Raw genomic sequence first — 21,333 nt, 5'->3', positions numbered from 1 at the left:
CTGTGGGCCAATGTCAGAGCCCCCAGACCCCTGTCCAAGGGTTTGTCTCTCTCTAGGAGCCCTGGAGGAGAAGGGGGAGGGATAGGGAGGGACCGGGGAGGGGTTAGGAGGGGAGGGCTTAGCAGGGACCCAGGCTGGTGCTGCCTGCATGCTGACTGCCCGCCTGCCTGGGGCCCCATCCCCGCCAGCATGTGGGCTTGGCTTCTAGAGTCCACCAGATCCAAGAGCAGCTCCAGGGTGTCCACTTAAATCTTCCTCAGCAATACTGCAGGGTCATCCGGGACCAGGGAGGGGTTAGGAGGGGAGGGTTTAGCAGGGACCCAGGCTGGTGCTGCCTGCATGCTGGCTGCCCGCCTGCCTGGGGCCCCATCCCTGCCAGCATGTGGGCTTGGCTTCTAGAGTCCACCAGATCCAAGAGCAGCTCCAGGGTGTCCACTTAAATCTTCCTCAGCAACACTGCGGGGCCATCCACCCCCAGTAGGAAGCCTGGAGCAGGGCAGATGGAGTGCACAGCCCTGACCTGCCCTGTTGCCAGAATCTCTCTCTCTCTCTTCGCTCCTTCTCCAGGCTGACTGCCTCTGTCTGTCTCTGCCTCTGTCTGTCTCTCACATGCACACATTGGCAGGACCCCTCTCACAGTGACTAATACTTTCTGTCTCAGGAGTCCTCCTACCTTCATGACATCAGGCATGAGGGATTCAGGCAAAATCATGATTTTTTTTTTTTTTAAAGCACAGCTGCCTGTTTTCTTCTTGGAGGCAGGGCCCCTGACAAGGGGCCTGTGACCAGGCATTTGCAGGATGTGTTGGGGGGAGAGGTGGGCGAGGGGTGGACCCCAAACCAGACAAGGCTCAGCTCAGCCCCCACGTCCTCCGTAGTTGTACCCGACCTCCCCTCCTAGGGCCCAAGGTTAGTCTGCGGTCTCCCATTGGCTCCCATCCCTGTGTTCCATATCCTTGGGGCTCCCCGTTCATTCCTCTTCCTCTGTCTGAAGCACGCACCCTCTATCTCTTCCACCCTGGTTGCCTCTGCCCAGGCCCCTCCTCCACCTCTTCACCAGCACTTCCTTCACTCACTCTCCTGTGACTGCGTCTCTTCCCTCTCAGAACCTTCAACAGCTCCCCCAGTACCAGCAAGTTCTGACGTCTTAGTTTAGAATCCGAGGTCCTGGCCGCTGACCTCTCCGTCCCCTCTTTCTCCCACGTCTTCCAGCACAAGCCTTTTCCCCAGTGCACCAGCCTCGTTACTGCTCTTTCCTTTCCAGCCCCTGGGCCCTTGCTTCTGCTGTTCCCCTGCCTAGAAGGACTTTCCCCAGGCTCTGCCTTTTTATGTCAGTTTCTGTTCTTCCAGTAAGTGCCCTCTCTTCACTAAAACTTTCCATTATTCCTCTAAGTTGAAGGGACCCACCCCTCCTCTAGGTCTCCAATAACATGTATAATTTTCTGTCCTGTCCAGTTCAGTTCAGTCATGTCCAATTCTTTGCGACTCCATGGACAGCAGCACGCCAGGCTTCCCTGTCCATCACCAACTCTGTGAGCTTGCTCAAATTCATGTCCATCAAGTTGGTGATGTCATCCAACCATCTCATCTTCTGTTGTCCTCTTCTCCTCCTGCCTTCAGTCTTTTCCAGCATCAGGGTCTTTTCCAAAGATTCAGTTCTTCGCATCAGGTGGCCAAAGTACTGGAGCTTCAGCTTCAGCATCAGTCTTTCCAATGAATATTCAGGACTGATTTCCTTTAGGATGGACTGGTTGGATCTCCTTGCATTCCAAGGGACTCTCAAGAGTCTTCTCCAACACCGCAGTTCAAAAGCATCAATTTTTCGGCGCTCAGCTTTCTTTATGACCCAACTCTCACATCCATACATGATTACTGGAAATACCATAGCTTTAACTTTAACTTAACAGACCTTTGTTGGCAAAGTAATGTCTCTGCTTTTTAATATGCTGTCTAGGCTGGTCATAGCTTTTCTCCCAAAGAGCAAGTGTCTTTGATTTCATGGCTGCACTCACCATCTGCAGTGATTTCGGAACCCGATAAAATAAAGTCTCTCAGTGTTTCCATTGTTTCCCCATCAATTTCGCCTGAAGTGATGGGACCGGATGCCATGATCTTCGTTTTCTGAATGTTGAGTTTTAGGCCAGTTTTTTCACGCTCCTCTTTCGCTTTTATCAAGAGGCTCTTTAGTTCCTCTTCACTTTCTGCCATAAGGGTGGTGTCATCTACATATCTGAGATTATTGATATTCCTCCCGGCAATCTTGATTCCAGCTTGTGCTGCATCCAGTCTGGCATTTCTCATGATGTACTCTGTATATAAGTTAAATAAGCAGGGTGACAATATGCAGCCTTGACATACTCCTTTCCCAGTCTGTTGTTCTGTCCTGTATTAGTTAAGTATCAGCCCAACTGGCCTCTTAAGTACCCTGAGAAGGAGATGCATCTTATTCTTTAACCACCCAAAGTACCAAGCAGCACAATGGTTTAGCACCAAATAAGTGCTCAGAAAGTAACTGGCAAATGGATGGCTGTACCTCACAGATAGGGTCATAACGCAGGCTACTTCTGTTCCCCAAAGGTGGTCCAGGCCTGGCAGTCACCACATGCCCACGTGCTATTTCTGTCCAGGTTATTAGGATTATGCTAGGTTGTTACAATGAGCTAGAAAGTTCTGCATTGTTCTTGTTGTTGTTTAGTTGTTGTGTCTGACTCTTTGTGACCACATGGACTGTTGCCAGCCAGACTCATCTCTCCGTGGGATTTTCCAGGCAAGAATACTGAAGTGGGTTGCCATTTCCTTTGCCAAGGAATCTTCCTGAACCAGGAACCAAACCCACATCTCTTGCATTGGCAGACAGCTTCTTTACTACTGAGCCACGTTGATTATAAAACTAGCTTTGTGCTCCTCACAGAATAGTTTTGTCTCTTCAGTTTCACTGATAAGTATTGGCCTATTTGTGTTTTACATATTTTCCTGAGCATTTATATTTTCTTAAGTTAAATAAAGAGTTGAAAATGTATTGCTATAAAACTGTAGATAGTTTTCTCTTGTAATTAAATATTTATCTATATCCATAGACAGGGGCCTTTTCTCATTCCAAATATCTTTTTTATTCCTCTGATAAGAATTCCTAAAGAATTTTTTTAATTAGTTTTCAAAGAATCAGCTTTTGATTTTCAGATATCAGCCACTTTTTCCTTCTTCCCATTTTCTTAATTTCTACTTTTATTGACAATTTCTTCTTTCTTTGGTTTTATTTTTTCTTTTTAGCCTTTTGGTTTAAATGCTTAGTTACTTTTCAGTCTTCCTTGTTTTTAAAAGTACATTTAAAGCTGTAGTTTTCCTCTGAGTACCACTTCAGTTCAGTTCAGTTCAGTCGCTCAGTCGTGTCTGACTCTGTGACCCCATGAATCGCAGCACGCCAGGCCTCCCTGTCCATCACCCACTTCTGGAGTTCACTCAGATTCACGTCCATTGAGTCAGTGATGCTATCCAGCCATCTCATCCTCTGTCGTCCCCTTCTCCTCCTGCCCCCAATCCCTCCCAGCATCAGAGTCTTTTCCAATGACTCAACTCTTCGCATGAGGTGGCCAAAGTACTAGAGTTTCAGCTTCAGCATCATTCCTTCCAAAGAAATCCTAGGGCTGATCTCCTTCAGAATGGACTGGCTGGATCCCCTTGCAGTCCAAGGGACTCTCAAGAGTCTTCTCCAACACCACAGTTCAAAAGCATCAATTCTTTGGCACTTAGCCTTCTTCACAGTCCAACTCTCACATCCATACATGACCACAGGAAAAACCATAGCTTTGACTAGACGGACCTTAGTCGGCAAAGTAACGTCTCTGCTTTTAAATATGCTATCTAGGTTGGTCATAACTTTTCTTCCAAGGAGTAAGTGTCTTTTAATTTCATGGCTGCAGTCACCATCTGCCACTTATTACTGTTTATTATACAATTCTAAATTGCCTGTGATCTCTGCTTCACTTTTCTCTTTTACTGAAGAGTTGCAGAGCACTGTGGGCTTCCCTGTTGGCTCAGAATCTGCCTGCAATGGAGGAGACTCAGGTTCCATCCTTGGGTTGTGAAGATCCCTTGGAGAAGGAAATGGCAACCCACTGCAGTATGCTTGCCTGGAAAATCCCATGGATAGGGGAGTCTGGAGGGCTACAGTCCATGGGGTTGCAAGAGTCAGACACCGCTGCGTGACTAAACCACCACCACACCACAGAGCACCATAGCTTCTTAGATTTTTCAAGTGGATGGTTTCTTTTAGAATCATGTTACTGTTCATTTCTGCTCTTATAGTGCAAAAGATGTTCCATATGACTTCTGCTTTCTGGAATCTGTTGACATTTTTATTTATGACCTAATATATAGCCAGTTTTTACGACTGTTTCACATGTGTTTGAAAATATTTATTTATGGTTTGGATGTAAAGTTTGTTCTTTCAGTCTCTCAGTTTACATTTTTGAATTGTGTTATTTAATGATAAATCATTATTTTGGGAGTGACTTGTTCTATCTCTAAGGAAAGACTGTTCAATTCTCCCACAATGATTGTGGGATCTGTCAGTTCCTACCGTTTTAAAAAAATCAGTTTTTTATACATATACATATAATTTAGGCAATATTCTTACATATTTATGACTCATGACTTTGACACTTTTTGATGCTATACTTTTTCCCATTATAAATACTCTGGTTTGTTCTATTTAATGCCTTAGTCTTGAATTCTGTTTTGTGGGTGCATGTGACTGGCATATCCTTTTTTATCCTTTCATTTTTAATTTCTTCTACGTCATTTTGTTTTATGCATGTCTTTTACAGTAGCAGACAAGTGAATTTTGCACTGAGTATCTGCTTTTAATAGGTGAATTTAACCCATTTGCTGTCATTTGTTGTAGATTTATTTCTGCCATCTTATTTCATGTCTACATTTTAAACTTCATTTGTGTATAGTTTTTTTTTTTTTTTTTTTTTTTTGCCATACTGTGTGGCTTATAGGCTCTCAGTTCCCCAACCAGGGATTGAACCTAGGCCATGGCAGTGAAAATCCGGAATTCTAACTACTAAGCCACCAGGGAACTCTGTGTATAGTTTATTTTTGCCTTTCACTGAACTGATCTCATTTACTTTATCCTGTTTTTCTTTCCTCTAATGATTAGGAAGTTTTGAGTTTTATCTCGGGTGATTATTCTATATATTGTATATATGTGTGTATACTTACATTTTTATATCAACATCTGGATGTAATCAGTATCTTTAGACTCTTCCCAAATGAGGCAAGAACTTTAATATTTATTAATGATAACTTATCTTTCCCAGCCCCTACCCTCACATATGGATCGTCATAGATTTTAGTTCTAAATTGTCCTTCATTGTCTTCAAATTGTTTTATAATATTTATTATAATATGTGTTGAAACTTAACTCAGGTTTTGCTGTTTCCTTTGCATACCACTGTTGGCATCATTTATAATACCACTCATCTTTCTTTTTCATGGATCTATTTTTCACTTTGCTGGAGTATATCCTCCAGGAATTCTTTTAGAAAGCATGCATAATGTAATTTATAAGGCGATTGATGTCTGGAATGACTATTTTTCCTTTCTAGAGGGGTCCATTTTGATTTTCAGCTCCCTGTTGAATTTTTTTTTAATTCCAAATGATGGTATTTGTAGATACCCCAGATCTCTACTTTTGTTTCAGGTAGTATATGCCCTCAAAATCTGTGCATACATGAATTACAATATTACCTGAATGTCTTCTCGGTTCAGGCCTTGCCATTCCCACTCTAGTCAAACCCATGCCATTTGCATTTGTTTTGTTGACTGCAGTTCTGGGTGGGATTCACTCCCTCTGGGTAAAGGTCAGTCTTTATCCCTCCTCCCAAAGAAACTGGGGAAACTGCCTCAGTCCCCTCACTGGTCCTCAGCTGTAGATCTTATTTTCTTAACCCCTTCATTTATTATTAATATCCAAACCAAAGAATATAGGATGTCAGAACTTAAAGGACCTGAAGACCCAGGAGCCCTGCCCTGCTGTCACACGTGAGGAGACCCAGGCTCTTATGTGTGGGGTACGAGCTGTGGGGACACGGTCACTTTCTCAGGCTTGATCCCACAGTGTCTGCCTGGGATGTGAATTCCTGGGGTCCTGCCTGGGATGTGGATTCCTGGGGGTCCTGCCTGGGATGTGGATTCCTGGGGGTCCTGCCTGGGATGTGGATTCCTGGGGGTCCTGCCTGGGATGTGGATTCCTGGGGTCCTGCCTGGGATGTGGATTCCTGGGGTCCTGCCTGGGATGTGGATTCCTGGGGGTCCTGCCTGGGATGTGGATTCCTGGGGGTCCTGCCTGGGATGTGGATTCCTGGGGGTCCTGCCTGGGATGTGGATTCCTGGGGGTCCTGCCTGGGATGTGGATTCCTGGGGGTCCTGCCTAGCTTGTGCTCTGGCTTTCCTGGCCGTCCACACACTGGCAACTCCTACGTCTGTATCTCTTGCCCCTTTTCTGCTTTTCTGACTTAAGTCTCCAAATGCCTGTTTGAAGTCTCACATACATGTCTGAGAGGTTCTGAAGTGTGTCAGAAACTAAGCGCCCCCTAACCCTGTTATTCACCATCTTCCCCCATTTAGGATATGATACCACCATTCATTTGGCTCAGCCCCCAAACAGCCACCAGCCTCAATGCTCTTCTCTTTCACCCCCACATCCTCATGTTTCCCTCCAGAACACCCTGCCCCTGTTGGCTCTGTCCTAGACAGTGGCCTGAATCTGGCCACTTCTCACAGCAGCCACCTCACCCCACCTTCAGTCCAGCTCTCCGTCTTGTCTTGCTGGATTACTGCATAACTGCCTACCTAGTGCCCCCGCTTCTACTCTTGGTCTGGATTTCCACAACCAGGGTAAACTTGCCAAATGTCCTATAGATCATCTCTCTCTGTTGCCCAGTCTCTGCAGTGAATGAAGTCAGCCTTACCCGGACGCAGCAGTCCCACCCACCCTTGACCTGCCCCACCTCCCCCCATCTTCCACTCAGCAGTCCCTCCACTTCCCCAGTTCAGCCAGCCTGCCTTTGCACACCTCCACCCCACCATGTTCCCTCAGCCCGGAATGCTCTTGCCATTGGCCACTATGGCTCCCCCACCCCCATCATTTAGTCACTGCTCAAAAGCTTCTTCTAAAGGAGGAGAGATGCCATCTTTCCCTATCCAAAATGACACCAACTTCCACCAGATACCTCCAACTGGCGCTACTGTTCCTAGTATATACCCATCTTTACTAGAAATTACAGCATCCATTCATTTGTTTATCTGTCTTCCTATTAGATTGTAAGTCACATGAGGGCAAGGATTTTGTCCCATTCCCCTGTATGTGTAGTGGCTAGAACACTGCCAGACACACAGTAGATGCTCAGATATTTCTTGAATAAATGAATGAATGAAAGTGAATAGACTTCACATTCATTAATTCACTCAGCTACTGTTGAGTGCTGTTTATGCCAGGCTCCGAGTAGATGGGTGACACACGAACCAGGTCCCTGCCTCTGGGAACTGACAGTCCAGCTAGGGGCCTTTTAAATGGGCAGTGAGAACAGAGCCATGAAGAGCCTCTATGGGGGTGGAGAATCAGGGCTGAGGCAGCAGTATTCTGTGAATCAGTATCAGCTCACCAAGGCAAGAGGAGCAGGGAGGAGGAATGGCTGGGGAAAGGAGCCCCAGGAGAGGATAGATACTCACAGCAGACGCTCCTAAGGGACTTCTTTGTGTCAGCACTGCTCTAATGGCCTTAGTATATTAACTCAGGACAACCCTGACCAGCCCCATTTTAGGAATAGGAGGCAGAAGTGAATTTGTACAGGGTCGCACTCTGGGAATGAGGAGCCAGACTCAGCCCAGAATCAGGCTTCAGAATCTGTAACCAACTGCTGCACAGCCTCCAGGAGAGGCGAGGTGTGTGGTCAGAGGTAGAGAGCTGGGGGAATGGGGAGGGTGGCAGGCAGCAGAAGTTTGCAAGCCGCTGAAGGGTTTAAATTTCACAACCCCCATGGGCCTGGAGCCTGTCGGGCTTGCAGGTCTAAAGAGAGCCTCCCCCTCAGCTGTGGCTGTGACCTCTGAAACTATCAGGAAGAACCTTTATCTCTGAAGAATAGGCTTATGGGGCGGGGGTTGGGGACGGTGAGGGGAAGAGCGTTTGGGGAGATGGTCCCCCCAGCCTCTGTCTCCTCAGCTGCCTCAGTTCCCAGATCCCAGGAGGCCTGCAGCAGCCTCATCCTTGGCGACAAAGGCCCTGGTTCTCAGGGGGCTGCCCTGTCCCCTGGTCCCCTGCACACAGGGCTGGGGACCCTTTCTCACCCGGGAAGGCCTCTTTGGGCTTCCCGCAGGCTGGTCCGAGGCCTCTCCTTCCAAGGGGTTGCCAAGTAGAGGCACTGTGTCCATTTTACAAATGAAGAAACAAGGACTCAGAGAGTCAGTGACTTCCCCATAAACTCAGCTTATAAGGGCTGCTGAGGGCTCCAGGCCCAGGTCTGGGGACTCCTGAGGAGTTCTGCCACAGAGGTGATCACTGACTTCATGAGGCTTTTTATTCAGACAGAGAATTAAGGCCCAGGGAGCCTTAATGGGGTAGAATCAGTGGGTCCACAAATAAGTCAGTCAGGGCCTCACACTGAGGTGCCTGAGGCCCTGCTGGTTCCTGACAGCACAGCCGGGGGGCCTCGAGGAGACAGCTCCATGAAGCCACCCCGAGGGGGCGCAGCTGTAGCCTGGGGGTCTGCAGGCCCCAGGGGCTCCCAGACGGATGGTTCCAGCCCCTGAGTGGCCTCCTCCCACCACAGTTCTGGACACGGCCGGACAGGAGGAGTTCAGCGCCATGCGGGAGCAGTACATGCGCACGGGGGACGGCTTCCTCATCGTCTTCTCGGTCACGGACAAGGCCAGTTTCGAGCACGTGGACCGCTTCCACCAGCTCATCCTGCGCGTCAAGGACAGGTGAGGGCTGGGACACCCCATGCCTGGCTCAGGGTAGGCTCTGTCTATCTCTCTCAGGTCTTCAGGTGAAAGCTGAGGTTCAAGGAGCAGAGCTGAATTCAGCCCTTGGTTCCTCCAACTCCCACCAGCTCCCACCCTAGTCCTTTCTACATGGCAGAGGGGTCAACATGCATCCACGGCCTTGAGGGGCTGGCTCCCTCCCATCTTGCCTAAACTGTCCCCACTGATGACTCAAGCAACCATAAATAACATCTGTTTTTCAGCTCCAATTTAACCAAATTTTATTACAGCCAAAGGAAAAGTGAATTTTCTCTCCAGTGTACATTGTAATTGGTTAAATCACATTTGACTGTGAGATTTATAAGCCTCTAATTAAAGGCTTGGGCTTAACAGATGGCTCAATGGTAAAGAATCCGCCTGCCACTGCAGGAGATTCAGGTTCAATCCCTGGATCAGGAAGATCCCCTGGAGGAGGAAATGGCAATCCATTCTAGTATTCTTGCCTGGGAAGTCTCCTGGACAAGGGAGCCTAGCAGGCTAGAGTCCATGGGGTTACATAAGAGTCAGTCAGACACGACTTAGCAACTAAACAATAGCAACAGTTAAAGGCTCATGTTTTCCTTAGCATAATGTGGAGTAGTTAAGTAATTTGAAATTTTTGTAAGTCCAACTGAGGTTAGTATAAAAACAAAAGGATAAACTAATAGGAGTTTTGAACAAATCTCAGTAAATTTGAAAAGTCCAGTTAACACCTATCTTAAAGGCAAAGTGTTAGTAACTTTTCAAGATAAAGATGCTTACATACATGTACACATACATACACATAAAGTTCTAAGAGATAAATGTGGGTTAAACCCTTGGCTATAGGAATCTCTAAAGAGAAAACATAAATGACACAGATGTGGGAAGATATTCAACTTTCTTGCTAGTCAAAGAAGTGCAAGAAAGCAGGATAAAGTACCATTTTTTACCCATCAAATTACAACTTCTTGATGAAAATACTCACTGCTGACAAAGATGCTGTGAGATGGGCATTTCATTAACTTTGGGACAGGAGTGTGGCCACACGTATCCTTCGGAAACTTTCAGGCAGACATGCCTCCAGATCCCTTCCTGACTCTCCTGGGAGCCATCCTGATTCTGTAGCTGCCATTGTTGAGGGGCAGCTGTGTGCCCACCCCTGGCCCTGGTACTCTTCACAAGTCATTGCTGATGGCCACAGCATGATGGCCTGCATAGGCGTGTGTCATGGTGCCTGGGAGATGGGAGGAAGTGGGCCCAGGAACCCAGCCACTGGCCCAGACAGTGTAAAGCCACGGGGTTCCCAGGGGGGTCCCCACTCACCTTGCAACAGGCATGAGGCTTCAAACCAAGGCAGCGAGCAGCCCACAGGCCCTTCTTCCATCCCTGGAGATGTGGAAGGAAAGGCTCTGAAGTCAGCCTCAGGCCCATAGGGAGGTGCTGTGTGCTGGGTCAGGCCTGAGGCGAGGGTGCCCCGCCTTCACCAGGGAAAGCTCACAAGCTGCTGTTCCTTTTTTCCCCAGGGAGTCATTCCCGATGATCCTCGTGGCCAACAAGGTCGATCTGATGCATTTGAGGAAAATCACCAGGGAGCAAGGAAAAGAAATGGCGACCAAACACAATGTAGGTGGGGTGTGTGTGTGTGTGTGTGTGTGTGTGTGTGTGCGTGTGTGTGTTGGACTCGGGGGCTCAGGGGATGTCAGTGTCAGCTCACTCCTGCAGTCCCGGTGTGGGAATGGCACACAGACCTCCTAGGTCATGGGCTGGATTCCATAGAGATGGGGCATGTGCAGTGTGGGATATTTTGTGAAAGAAGATGCCAACCTAGAGAGAAAGCATGTCCTTGTCAGTCAGTAGAGGCCCTGCTCTGGGGAGGGCCCTGGCCCTGATGCAGCAGGTTCATCACTGGGCCATGCAAAGAGTTGGCTTCTGTCTCTGAGCCAGCACCTGACTGTGCTCAGAATCGTCAGATCAGCCACCTTCACTGAGCCCGGCTTGTGCCAGGCGTTTTGTTGGGGGAGCATCTACTCCCGGCTGCCACACATGGAGGTAGGCGCTACTGTCTTCATCTTGGAAGTGATCAAACCCAGGTTGGCCCAGCCCACAGTGCATGTCGTAGACTTGGGTTTTTTTCCTATTCCTTGTGATACCCCTTTACCCACTGGATGGTGGGGTCACTGGGCTTCTTCCCACCTGTCCCCTGCATTGGCCCAGCCGTGTCCTGGCCTCACTAGTCAGTTATGTAGACATCCACCTAGCCTCCCGGGAGGTCTACAGAATTATTGCTTCCCTCTGCCCAGTGCGTCTAGCTCTGCGAGTAGAGGAAAGGGTTGACTGTGGGTTAGTTTTGCTTATCTCTGCCTTCTGTGTTCATTCACATATTCATTCAACCGTCCTGTGTCCTGGGATACAAAACTCCATGCTTCAGGTGTTGACTTCTAGTGACAGAAGACAGTCAATAAACAAAGCAGGGAATTCCCTGGTGGTCCAGTGGCTAAGACTCCAAGTTCCCAATGCAGGGGGCCTGGGTTCCATCCCTGGTTAGGGAACTAGATTCCACATGCTGCAACTAAGATTCAGCCAGTGCAGCCAAATAAATAAATAATTTTTTTAAACCCAGCTTTTTAAAAAATAAGTAAACAAAGTAAATTAGAGTGTGCCCAAAGGTAACATGCTGTGGGGGAAGGTAAGTTAGGGAGAGAGGGAGGGAACGTGGAGTGCGGGGGCGGGGCACACTTTTACAAATAGGTGATCAGGGATAGCCTTGCTAGATGGTGCATGTCAGCCAGGACTGACTGGAGATGAGGGAGTAGGTTCTCTGGATATCTGGGGAAAGAATGTCCCAGCAGAGGGATAATCCAGCAGTCCAAAGACCCTGCTGTGGGAGTTTGAGGAACAGCAGGGAGGTGAAAGGAGGCCAGAGAAGAAGGAATAGGAGGGGTGAGTCACAGGAGGTGAGGTCAGAGCAAGGCGGGTACAGTGGGGTAAGGCATTAAGGGCTTTTACTCAGAGTGAGGGGGAGACCACTGGTGGGTTCTGAGTGAGGAGAGACATGGCCTGACTCCTGGCTGAACAAGGGAATTCCAAACTACGCTCAAACCTTTGACTGTGCGGATCACAACAAACTGTGGAAAATTCTTAGAGAGATGGGAAATCTAGACCACCTTACCTGGCTCCTGAGAAACCTGTATACAGTTCAAGAAGCAACAGTTAGAACCAGACATGGAACTCTAGATTTCCAAGTGAAATATCAATAACCTCAGATACTCAGATGACACAACCCTAAAGGCAGAAAGCGAAGAGGAACTAAAGAGCCTCTTGATGAGGGTGAAAGAGGAGAGTGAAAAGCTGGCTTAAAACTCAACATTCAAAAACAAAGATCATGGCATCTGGTCCCATCACTTCATGGCAAATAGATGGGGAAACAGTAGAAACAGTGACAGATTTTCTTTTTGGGGTGTCCACAGTGTCTAAAATCACTGTGGACAGTGACTGCAGCCATGAAATTAAAAGACACTCCTTGGATGGAAAGCTATGACAAACCTAGACAGTGTGTTAAAAAGCAGAGATCACTTTGCCAACAAAGTTCTTTATAGTCAAAGCCATGGCTTTTCCAGTAGTCATGTATGGATGTGAGAGTTACACCATAAAGAAGGATGAGTGCCAAAGAATTGATGCTTTTGAATGGTGCTGGAGAAGACTATTGAGAATCCCTTGGACAGCAAGATCAAACCAACCAATCCTAAAGGAAGTCAACCTTGAATATTCATTGGAAGGACTGATGCCAAAGCTGAACTTCCAATACTCTGGCCACCTGATGCGAAAAGCCAACTCATTTGAAAAGACCCTGATGCTGGGAAAGATTGAAGGCAGAAGTCGAAGGGGGTGATAGAGGACGAGATGGTTGGATGACATCACTGACCCAATGGACATGAGTTTGAGCAAACTCTAGGAGATAGTGAAGGATAGGGAGGCCTGGTGTGCTGCAGCTCATGGGCGTGGCAAAGAGTCGGACACAACTTAGCGGCTGAACAACAATGACAAATACCAAATCATTATGTTGTACACCTGAAATTAGCGTTATATGTCAATCATACCTCAATTTTATGTGTACATATATAGTTATATGTTTATATACATGGAAAAAGAAAAAAGTGCCTTGAAACCCAAGAGGAAAAAAGTCATGAAACCCCTGTAGGTAGGGCAAGAGTCCTGGGATTGAGGTTGGGGACAGTTCAGTGCCATGCATGTGGGGAGATGAGCGGAAGCAGAAAAAGCAACAGAGTGGTCGGTGATGTGTGAGGACCAGAGTGAGGTCTTGAGAGCCAAGAAAAGGACATGCCTCAAAGAAGAGGGAGTGATCGACCAAGACAGGTGTGCTCAGAAGTCTCCAGGTGAGCACTGAACTGACTGCTGGGTTTAGAATTAGATTCAGACCTCAGAAAGCACCCACCTCTCTACCAGCCAACATCCTGAACAGAGAGAGGCCAGGAGCGATCCCCATCCCATAGACTCAGGCTCCACACAGTGAGCTGATGCTGAGGACTTTCGCAGACCCCCTCTGGGTGGGTGGGTAAGGATGGGGGGGAAAGGGGCAGTGCAGGGGTAGCAGCAGCCCGATTCTTCAGGTAACAGAGAATGAGACACAGGGTCTGGTAAGGCATCCCCCACTTACCCCCACTGGAGCCCAGGTCTCCAGTGTCTCAGCTAATGTTGCTTTTACAGCAAATGCTGCAACTTCATTTATCATTAGACCACATGACCTTGTTAATGCCTGTCCTAATTTTCGAGCTCATAAGGCAAATTCCTCTTGAGCTGACCAAGGCAGGTCACCCCCACACAATGTAAGAAGGTGGCATTTCCTGGCGATTTCAGTGGAGCCAAACAGTATTACCATTTGTTGCATAATTTTCCCTAGTTAAAGTGTTATTACTACGAAATCTTAAAATTCTAAGAACCCAGATAATGCACATCAGTGTTTCTGCAGAGGCCAAATCCCCCAGAAAAAAGGTGGCAGTGTCTGGAGACCGGGGATATTACAGCTGGTGTGTTTGTGAGGGGGTAGGCAGGCAGCAGAGGTCTGGCCCTAGGAACCTGGGACATGCAAGCTGGCAGGATTACAGGATGCAAAGAGGCTCCAGGTAGGTCCCTGACCCCTGGATGTCCACAGGGGAGAACGCTGTTCTGCCCTCAAAAGATCTACTAGGACTCCAGCTCCCGGGACCTACTGGGGTGCCTACCGTGCTTAGAAGAGGCTCTGTAGTGGACCTCAGCACCCCTACCTGTCCACGTCAGGCCAGGCAGGAACTGGAAGGTGTTCCCGGTCCAGATCTTGACTCTCCGCTGGCTGCTGTGTGGCCTTGGGCAAATACATCACCACTATGAGCTCAGTCTCCCCAGCTGCAAAACGGAGATAGCTGATTTGCTTACCTCAGTGGGTTAACGTGAAGATTAGCAAGGTCGGGGACATTGAGACCTGGGAGGCCAAACAGCCCACAGTCACCTCAGTGAGGAGCCTACAACCTAATCGCCTTCAGTGGAAGGCAGCTTCCTCTCAGAGTTATCAGAGGCTCAAATATTTGTTGAATGGAAGTTTGGAAATTTTGAAGGTCTGAGCCCTGGCCTTTGGGCTCTGCTCTTTGTGTCTGGATCAATAGAGCAAGACCCCTGCTCAAAGCCACAGCAACGTGTGAACATCTGATCTGTGATGATCGTTGGTGGGAAGGTGCTTTTTGATGTGTTCTGGGCAATCATTTACAACCTGCTCCTCCTCTAAGATGACGACTTACCCTATCCCCGCGTTTAACCTATCGGTCATTTTTATTTTCTTCACTGTGTTTTTTTCCAATGTGTTAATAGTGAAATGTCTTAATTTTGTAATCAGGAAAAAATTGCAAAAAATACCAGAGTTCTTCAGTCTAATCACGATTGGCTTGCCTGCATCTCATCTAGGGAGGCCAGTGCGTGCTATCTGGAGCCCACACTCTCTCCACTTGTTAGGAAAGTAGGGGTGTGCCTCCTGCTTTTATGGGGTCCCTATGAAAGGAGGAGTCTCTGTCCTGACTTCATGGAAGCTTTGTTTTCCTCGCTGTGCCAGCCCAAGGCTTGGGGTAGCATGGACCTACGAGGTCCCTTCAACCACGTCTCCTAGTTACTGCCACCCTCCAGCTGGCTGGTGACTCCTCAGTCCTAAACATGCAGACACGAGCCTTCTGTAAACATACTGAGCTCTGGGCTCACAGATGCACACAAGAGAGAGCTGGGCCAGGCAGGCTGCTGGAGACCAGAAGGGATGCCCAGACCACCAGAATCACCAGGGTGCAGAGTCCTGCCCAGGGCCATCCCCTTTCCCACCCACATGCCCTCAGGAGGACCCGGGAAGGAGGGCAGGATCCTCCAGGGCACAGAAAGAAAGCTCGAGGAGGAAAGTGAATAGAATCACAACATATGTCAGTATGAGAAATGAAACAGTTTTTAGTCTTCAAGTGTATGAAAAGGTCTTTTTCATTCTATTTTTAGGGGGCTCCAAAATATCTCTGAACCAAGAACAAAGAGAGAGTCAGAAAAGCCGTCAGGAAAACTTTCCAACTTTGAAGAGTGAGAAACCAAAGATAACTAATGAGAACCTACTGTACCGCACAGGGAACTCTACTCAGTGCCCTGTCATGACCTAAATGGGAAGGAAATCCCAAAACAGAGGGGCTGTATGTAAACATATAGCCGATTCACTGTGCTGTACAGCAGACACTAACATTGTGAAGTGACTGTACTCCAATAAACATTAATTAAAAAAATAAAATCCACACAGCTTCTAAATAAAGCAATAGTAAGTAAACAAAGAGTGAGAAGCCACCCAAGGCTTGAGATTGTAGGTGCCAGGGGGCTCTGCAGGGTTCCTCGGGGACTCTGAGAATTTTGCATTTTTTAGAGAAAAGGGCTTTGTGTATCTCAGTGACTTCGCTTTGCCTTCCAGATTCCGTACATAGAAACCAGTGCCAAGGACCCACCTCTCAACGTCGACAAAGCCTTCCACGACCTGGTTAGAGTAATTAGGTGAGTGAGGCTTGCCACCCGGAAGCAGGGCACCTTGTCCAAGGTGGTCTGGGCTCTTCTGGGCCTTGTTCTGGGTTTCTTATGCCTCTGTCCATCTCTCTCTGTCCTCCCCACCCACCTGTGCCTTCCCCTACTCCCTATGGATGGAGCCACAAGCAAACAAAGTGCTCTCCTGCCCAAGGTACCAGCGCAGCCTCCTCCCTGGATCTCCTCCATCCTATAGCTCAGACTCCCCTTGGGCAGTGCCTCCATCCTCTCCGCCACCCCCCCCAATCCCAGGCTCTCCCGACACCAAAGCTGCCAACTCAGTAAAAAGTAGGCCCTCCCCTCTTCCCTGATGTCAGAGCACCCCTTCAACTTTTAGCTGAACGACCAGCATCCGATTCCTAGGCTGCAGTCACAGAAGCTTTGCACACGTGTCTTCTCACCAGTCCCCACACACTGGTGGTCTGTGAGGATTGTCAGAAACCCCAGCCATGGTCTCTTGTACATTCTTTTGCATAGTTAGGTGTAAAGCTTCATCATCTCATGCTTAGATGACGGAGACAGCCTCCTGGCTGTCTCATCATCTTCTATCTTTCCTGTTTCCAAAGTCCTCAACCTGCAGAGACACCTAATCAGTGGTTTGCAGACGACGTGCATTTAGCCTGTTGTCTTGTGCTGGGGACCTCTAGGGCTGGCACAGAGTTGTGGAATCACATGCAGGCTGTAACCGTGCGCTTCCTGACCTGCCATCTCTCAGCCCCCGACCCCCAATGCGTGCACACCCTCATACTCATGCACACACACCCAAAAACCTCCTTTTCTGATTATTCCCCAGCATGGACTGTGGTTGGCAGCCTTCACCTTATGCTTTAGCTGGGAGTCTTGCACTCATGAAATTATTTTCTCATGGGTGTTTGCCTGGTGTTAGGAGATGCTACCACACCAGGAGGGGGTGATGTCTTAGTTATGGACCTCCTAGTTCCAAGGACAGGTTTTAGACATAGGAAAAAACGAACAGGACTTCCCTGGTGGTCCAGTGGTTAATACTTAACCTTCCAATGCAAGGAGCAAGGGTTTGATTCCTGGTCAGGGAGCTAAGATTCCCACGTCTCTCGGCCAAAAAACCAAAACGTAAGCCAGAAACAATATTGTAACAAATTCAATAAAGAATTTTTAAATGGTCCACATTAAAAAAAATCTTAAAAAAATAAAATATGAAGCACAGACGTAGAAGCAACACTGTATGGCATATAACAGCTTGATATTATATGTGATGGAAATAAATGCAGCCGGAGTATGTTATCAGGAAATCTCACCAGTAGGAGGCAGGTTTTGCTCTGCCCTCTCTCCCTTCCCACTTACCCTGCCTTAGAGATGCTTTCCAGGCCAGGCCTTCTTCCTCCAGCGTCCAGGACCAGGATGTCCCCTCCCTACCCCTCTTCCCCCACCCCTCCCCATCCAGAACCAGAGCTGACCTCCCAGTCACAGACCCAGGAGCAAGGGAGAAGGCAGGGAGAAGCAAAGGCCCTTTGTAACATGGCTTTTCTGTCCTTCCTTCTCTCAAAAGGCAGCAGATTCCAGAAAAAAGCCAGAAGAAGAAGAAGAAAACCAAATGGCGGGGAGACCGGGCCACGGGCACCCACAAACTGCAGTGTGTGATATTGTGATGGCCCGAGGCCCTGGGCACAGTGACCGGGAACTGGCCAGCCCTCGGGACCCTCCACTGCCTAACTGCATCGAAGACCATTCTAACCATGACCCTTGGCCCGAGGACTTGCACAGGAAGGGAGAGAGGGAGGGTGGGCAGGGAGGAGGTACAGTCTGGCTTTCCTGGAGGGGCACAGGTGGCCCGGTGTCTCACCAGAGACGAGGAGGCAGCGGTGAGCAAAGCAGCGTCCGAGCCCCTGTGTTGACGCAGTCCGGTCCCTTCCTCTCTCAGTGGCTATGTTGTTTCTCTGAACTCCATAGTGTGGGTTTGATGTGGGAGGGTTTCTCCACGTACAAAAACAAGCCATGATCAAGCTCCCCCCAACCCCACCCCTAGTCCACAGTGTCTGAGCCTGGGTGTCTTTTGTAGATTTTTAAATTATTTTAGGGACTATTATTTTATTAAAGGGGTCTGTGCCCACTGCCTGCTGAAGTTTCAAGTCTTCAGCAGACCTCTCTGATATCATGTCTGGAATATTGTGGGTTTCTTTTTAACTGAATTTTCCCAGCCGTGCCAAAGCTCAACTCATTATGAAAGTAGAGTGACCGAGAGACTGGGAAGTTCACAGGGACCCTGGCTGGAGGTTCAAGAGAAACAGACCCCACTCACAGCCTGTAAACTGGAGAGAAGAGAGATGTGTTTACCCAGAAGGCTTTACTGTGGTTCAGGATACAGATATTATGAAACAAAATTTTATTTTGCTGAGGAGAGGGGCTGGCACATCAGTTTTTAAAGGGCTTCGCCTTAACCTGGAGATGTATAAATTAAGCAAGCTGACTGGCATTGTGAAAGTGTTCGTTTCTTTTTCACGTGTTGTGGGTTAAGTTCTGTGTTCTTTGCAGCAGCTGTGAGAGAGCATTCTCCCGTCACCTGCGCTGTCTGGTGCCTCTGATACATACAAACACACTGAGCAGGTGTGAATGGTCTCCACGCTGAAGTCGTCTAACATGGACTCCATCTGGAAAATTCTAGTTTGTGCTAAGTCTTCACCAAAAATGATCCAATACTGTTCTTACTAAAATAGCACCAAGACCTGAAGCCATTTTCCCTTTGAGTCAACTGACTCACTTCTTCAGTCCAATAAATGAGCAAAAACCCCTTGAAGTATTTGCAAACTTAGTATTACAGGTTGCCTTTCTGGCACAAACTTTTATTAACCTCTTGGATCTTTACTATAATTGGAAGAGAAAGAAAGGTTGGGGTGGTGACATGGCTCCCCTACACCTGTTTCTACAAGGGGCCAGCCCCCAGCTCCTTGACAATGCCCACCTGCCTCTCAGGTGCTGCTGGTATGAGCCAGATGGGGTGGGGTGGGGTGGGGCAGGGTGGAGGGGCAGCAGGAGCCGCAGCACACCCCCAAGAGAGAGTCAGAAGACGAGGCAGTCGGCCAGTGACCTTATTTTCTATCTGTTACAAATCAGGCCACCAAGCAAACTAGAACATCCCTAGCAGGTGGCCTGGCCATCACTTGGAGAAAGAAACTCTGGAGCAAGTGAACACCCAGCTGGACATGGAGACACCTGGATTCTTCTTTAGTTTTGAAAGTATGCTATGGTCCTGACAACGAGGTCACCAGCAACGTGGGGGAAGGGGTGGGGGCACAGCCAAAGAGTGACTCTGCTGCCGAATGAAATAACTTGTTGGAAAATTAGCCTTCGTGATTTGTCTAAATGGCCCTTTTTTTCTGAGTCGGAAAGGAAAGATAACAAAGAACATTCAGCTCAGGCATTCAGATCTTCCCAAGACCCTGTAATGTTAGTGGGCCTTGTAAACACCGACAGGACAAGGCCTTTTCCAACTGCCATGCTCCTCTGGGCCACATCCAGCAGCCCAGGTACAGCTGGGTGGCAGCCGTAAACTGAAGATGAGGAAAAGGCAAGACAGGGAAGAAGGAAGGAGGGAGGTGCGGTGATGGAGAGAGTGGTGGAGCGGGCCAGGAAGCCTTGCCCGCAGGGCAGCATCTGCTGTGAAACGTCCCCAGGCATGGACCACCACCAGCACCCTTAACCACTGCGGAGCCTGCAGTTCCCCAGTGGCACTGGGGAGTCTTGTTGGAAGCAGACCAGTTGACTTAGAATGAAGCCCTTAGCTGTGAATGTAACCAGACAAGGGGATTCCAGCTGCTTCTGGGCCCTCCCCCAACTAGGGCAGTGCCATCTACCCCAGCCCCATCTTCCAGGGCATCTCTCCTGCACTCAGCACATAACCCATGATGCTGAAGGCAGAAACTGGGTAAACGATGGCCTTCAGCATCCTCCCTGTCGAGTTAATAGTCCACCTTCATTTCCCATGACCTCATTTCCCCCACAGCTGTGACGGGTAAATAACACGTTTGAAAGACGGTTCTCTGCATTTTAGAGAACTGTGGGCCCTTGGGGCAGTGACGGCTTCCACCTAGGCCTGAGTTACAGTGTACCCAGGGGTACCCCCAGCACGTGGGCACCTGGCAGGGTCGGTTTGGAAAACCAGTAGCCATGCTCCTCCCTGAGTGCAGAGCCCAATGAGGCTTGTGTCTTTGGTGACACTCTGGTGTTCCTACTGGTTTATAATTTGAATTGTGCTACCGTCATGCCCCCTGGAGCACACCATTCCTGAAATCCCTTCACCCCCTGCCTTTGTCACTGTGCGCTCACAGATTTCCTTCTGACATCCTGCCCCTCCCCTCACTGAGAGGGCTCCTTTTCCCCGCTTAGAGGGCCAGCAATCCGAGCCATCCTCCCCACCTCCACGCCTGGGGCGATAGCCACTGACTGCCCCTCACAGGGGACACTGGATGGCTTCAGTTAGGACTTTGTGTGCCCCCCCCCCCCCCCATCTTCTTGTGGAGAGTGCCTGTGAGCCTAGTGTGGCCTGTCTCCCATCCCCAGGAGACAAGACCTACTAACACAAGGCAGCTCTGACCCCTCAGAGGCCCCTCCGACGTGTTACAGTCAATCCAGAGCAAGAGACAGGTCCCCTCCCTTTGCAGCCCCCATTGGAGTAGGGATTCCACGTCGGGTTTACTTAGAATGAAAGACACTTGAATTGCTGAGCGCCCGTGAGCGCCCAGCTTCTGTCACACAGTGTTAGCCATTGTCTACGCTAGTGGCCGTTGTCGTGAAACGAATGATGCCTGGAGATCTTGATGATGCTTGAGCCTTTTGTGTAACTTTTATTAAGTCTTTGTGTATCCCAACTCATTAATAAAGAAAAGCAGAGGAACTCTTGTCTGTCTGGTTTCCTCTTACTCAAATATTCCTAAAGTTACGACGAGAATATTGTTTGTGGTCAGTGTCCGGCCCAAAATGACACCCTCTTGCAGAGCAAATCTAACGCGAGGAGGAAACCACAGGTGGCTATGAGTGATGTCCCCATCCTGCGTGGAGCCTGAGGATGAAGGCAGGTGAGCACTCGTTTAGAGGCACAGCCTCCTGATGTCCAACGGCCCTGCATTCGGGCTCTGCCTCTGACTTTTATATGCCTTTGAGTAAGTTACCTGCTTTAACCTTTAGCTTCCTCGCCTATGAATGGGACAATGATGTGTGCTTCCTAAGTAGACAAAAGCTAAAGCTAAGTGTGGGGATCCATAGTACAGATCC

General features: G+C 48.7%; 1 protein-coding gene across 10 annotated transcripts in view; it reads left to right on the top strand.

Annotated features, from left to right (window-relative positions):
* MRAS (muscle RAS oncogene homolog) overlaps positions 1 to 20,956 on the top strand; it is a 67,318-nt gene extending 46,362 nt beyond the window's left edge. For all 10 annotated transcript variants that reach the window (XM_004003306.5, XM_004003305.5, XM_042236553.1 and 7 more), the window contains 4 exons: positions 8,835 to 8,988; positions 10,533 to 10,632; positions 15,983 to 16,062; positions 17,615 to 20,956. In XM_004003306.5, coding sequence (XP_004003355.1) covers positions 8,835 to 8,988; positions 10,533 to 10,632; positions 15,983 to 16,062; positions 17,615 to 17,714 — 434 coding nt within the window. In that variant the 3' untranslated portion in view covers positions 17,715 to 20,956. The remainder of the gene's footprint in view (positions 1 to 8,834; positions 8,989 to 10,532; positions 10,633 to 15,982; positions 16,063 to 17,614) is intronic.
* Positions 20,957 to 21,333: the final 377 nt, after the last annotated feature.

Source organism: Ovis aries, chromosome 1, assembly GCF_016772045.2.
Source record: "Ovis aries strain OAR_USU_Benz2616 breed Rambouillet chromosome 1, ARS-UI_Ramb_v3.0, whole genome shotgun sequence".
In the NCBI taxonomy this organism is placed as follows: domain Eukaryota; kingdom Metazoa; phylum Chordata; class Mammalia; order Artiodactyla; family Bovidae; genus Ovis; species Ovis aries.
Note: the sequence above shows the minus strand (reverse complement) of the source record. Positions and strands in the feature narration are given on the sequence as shown.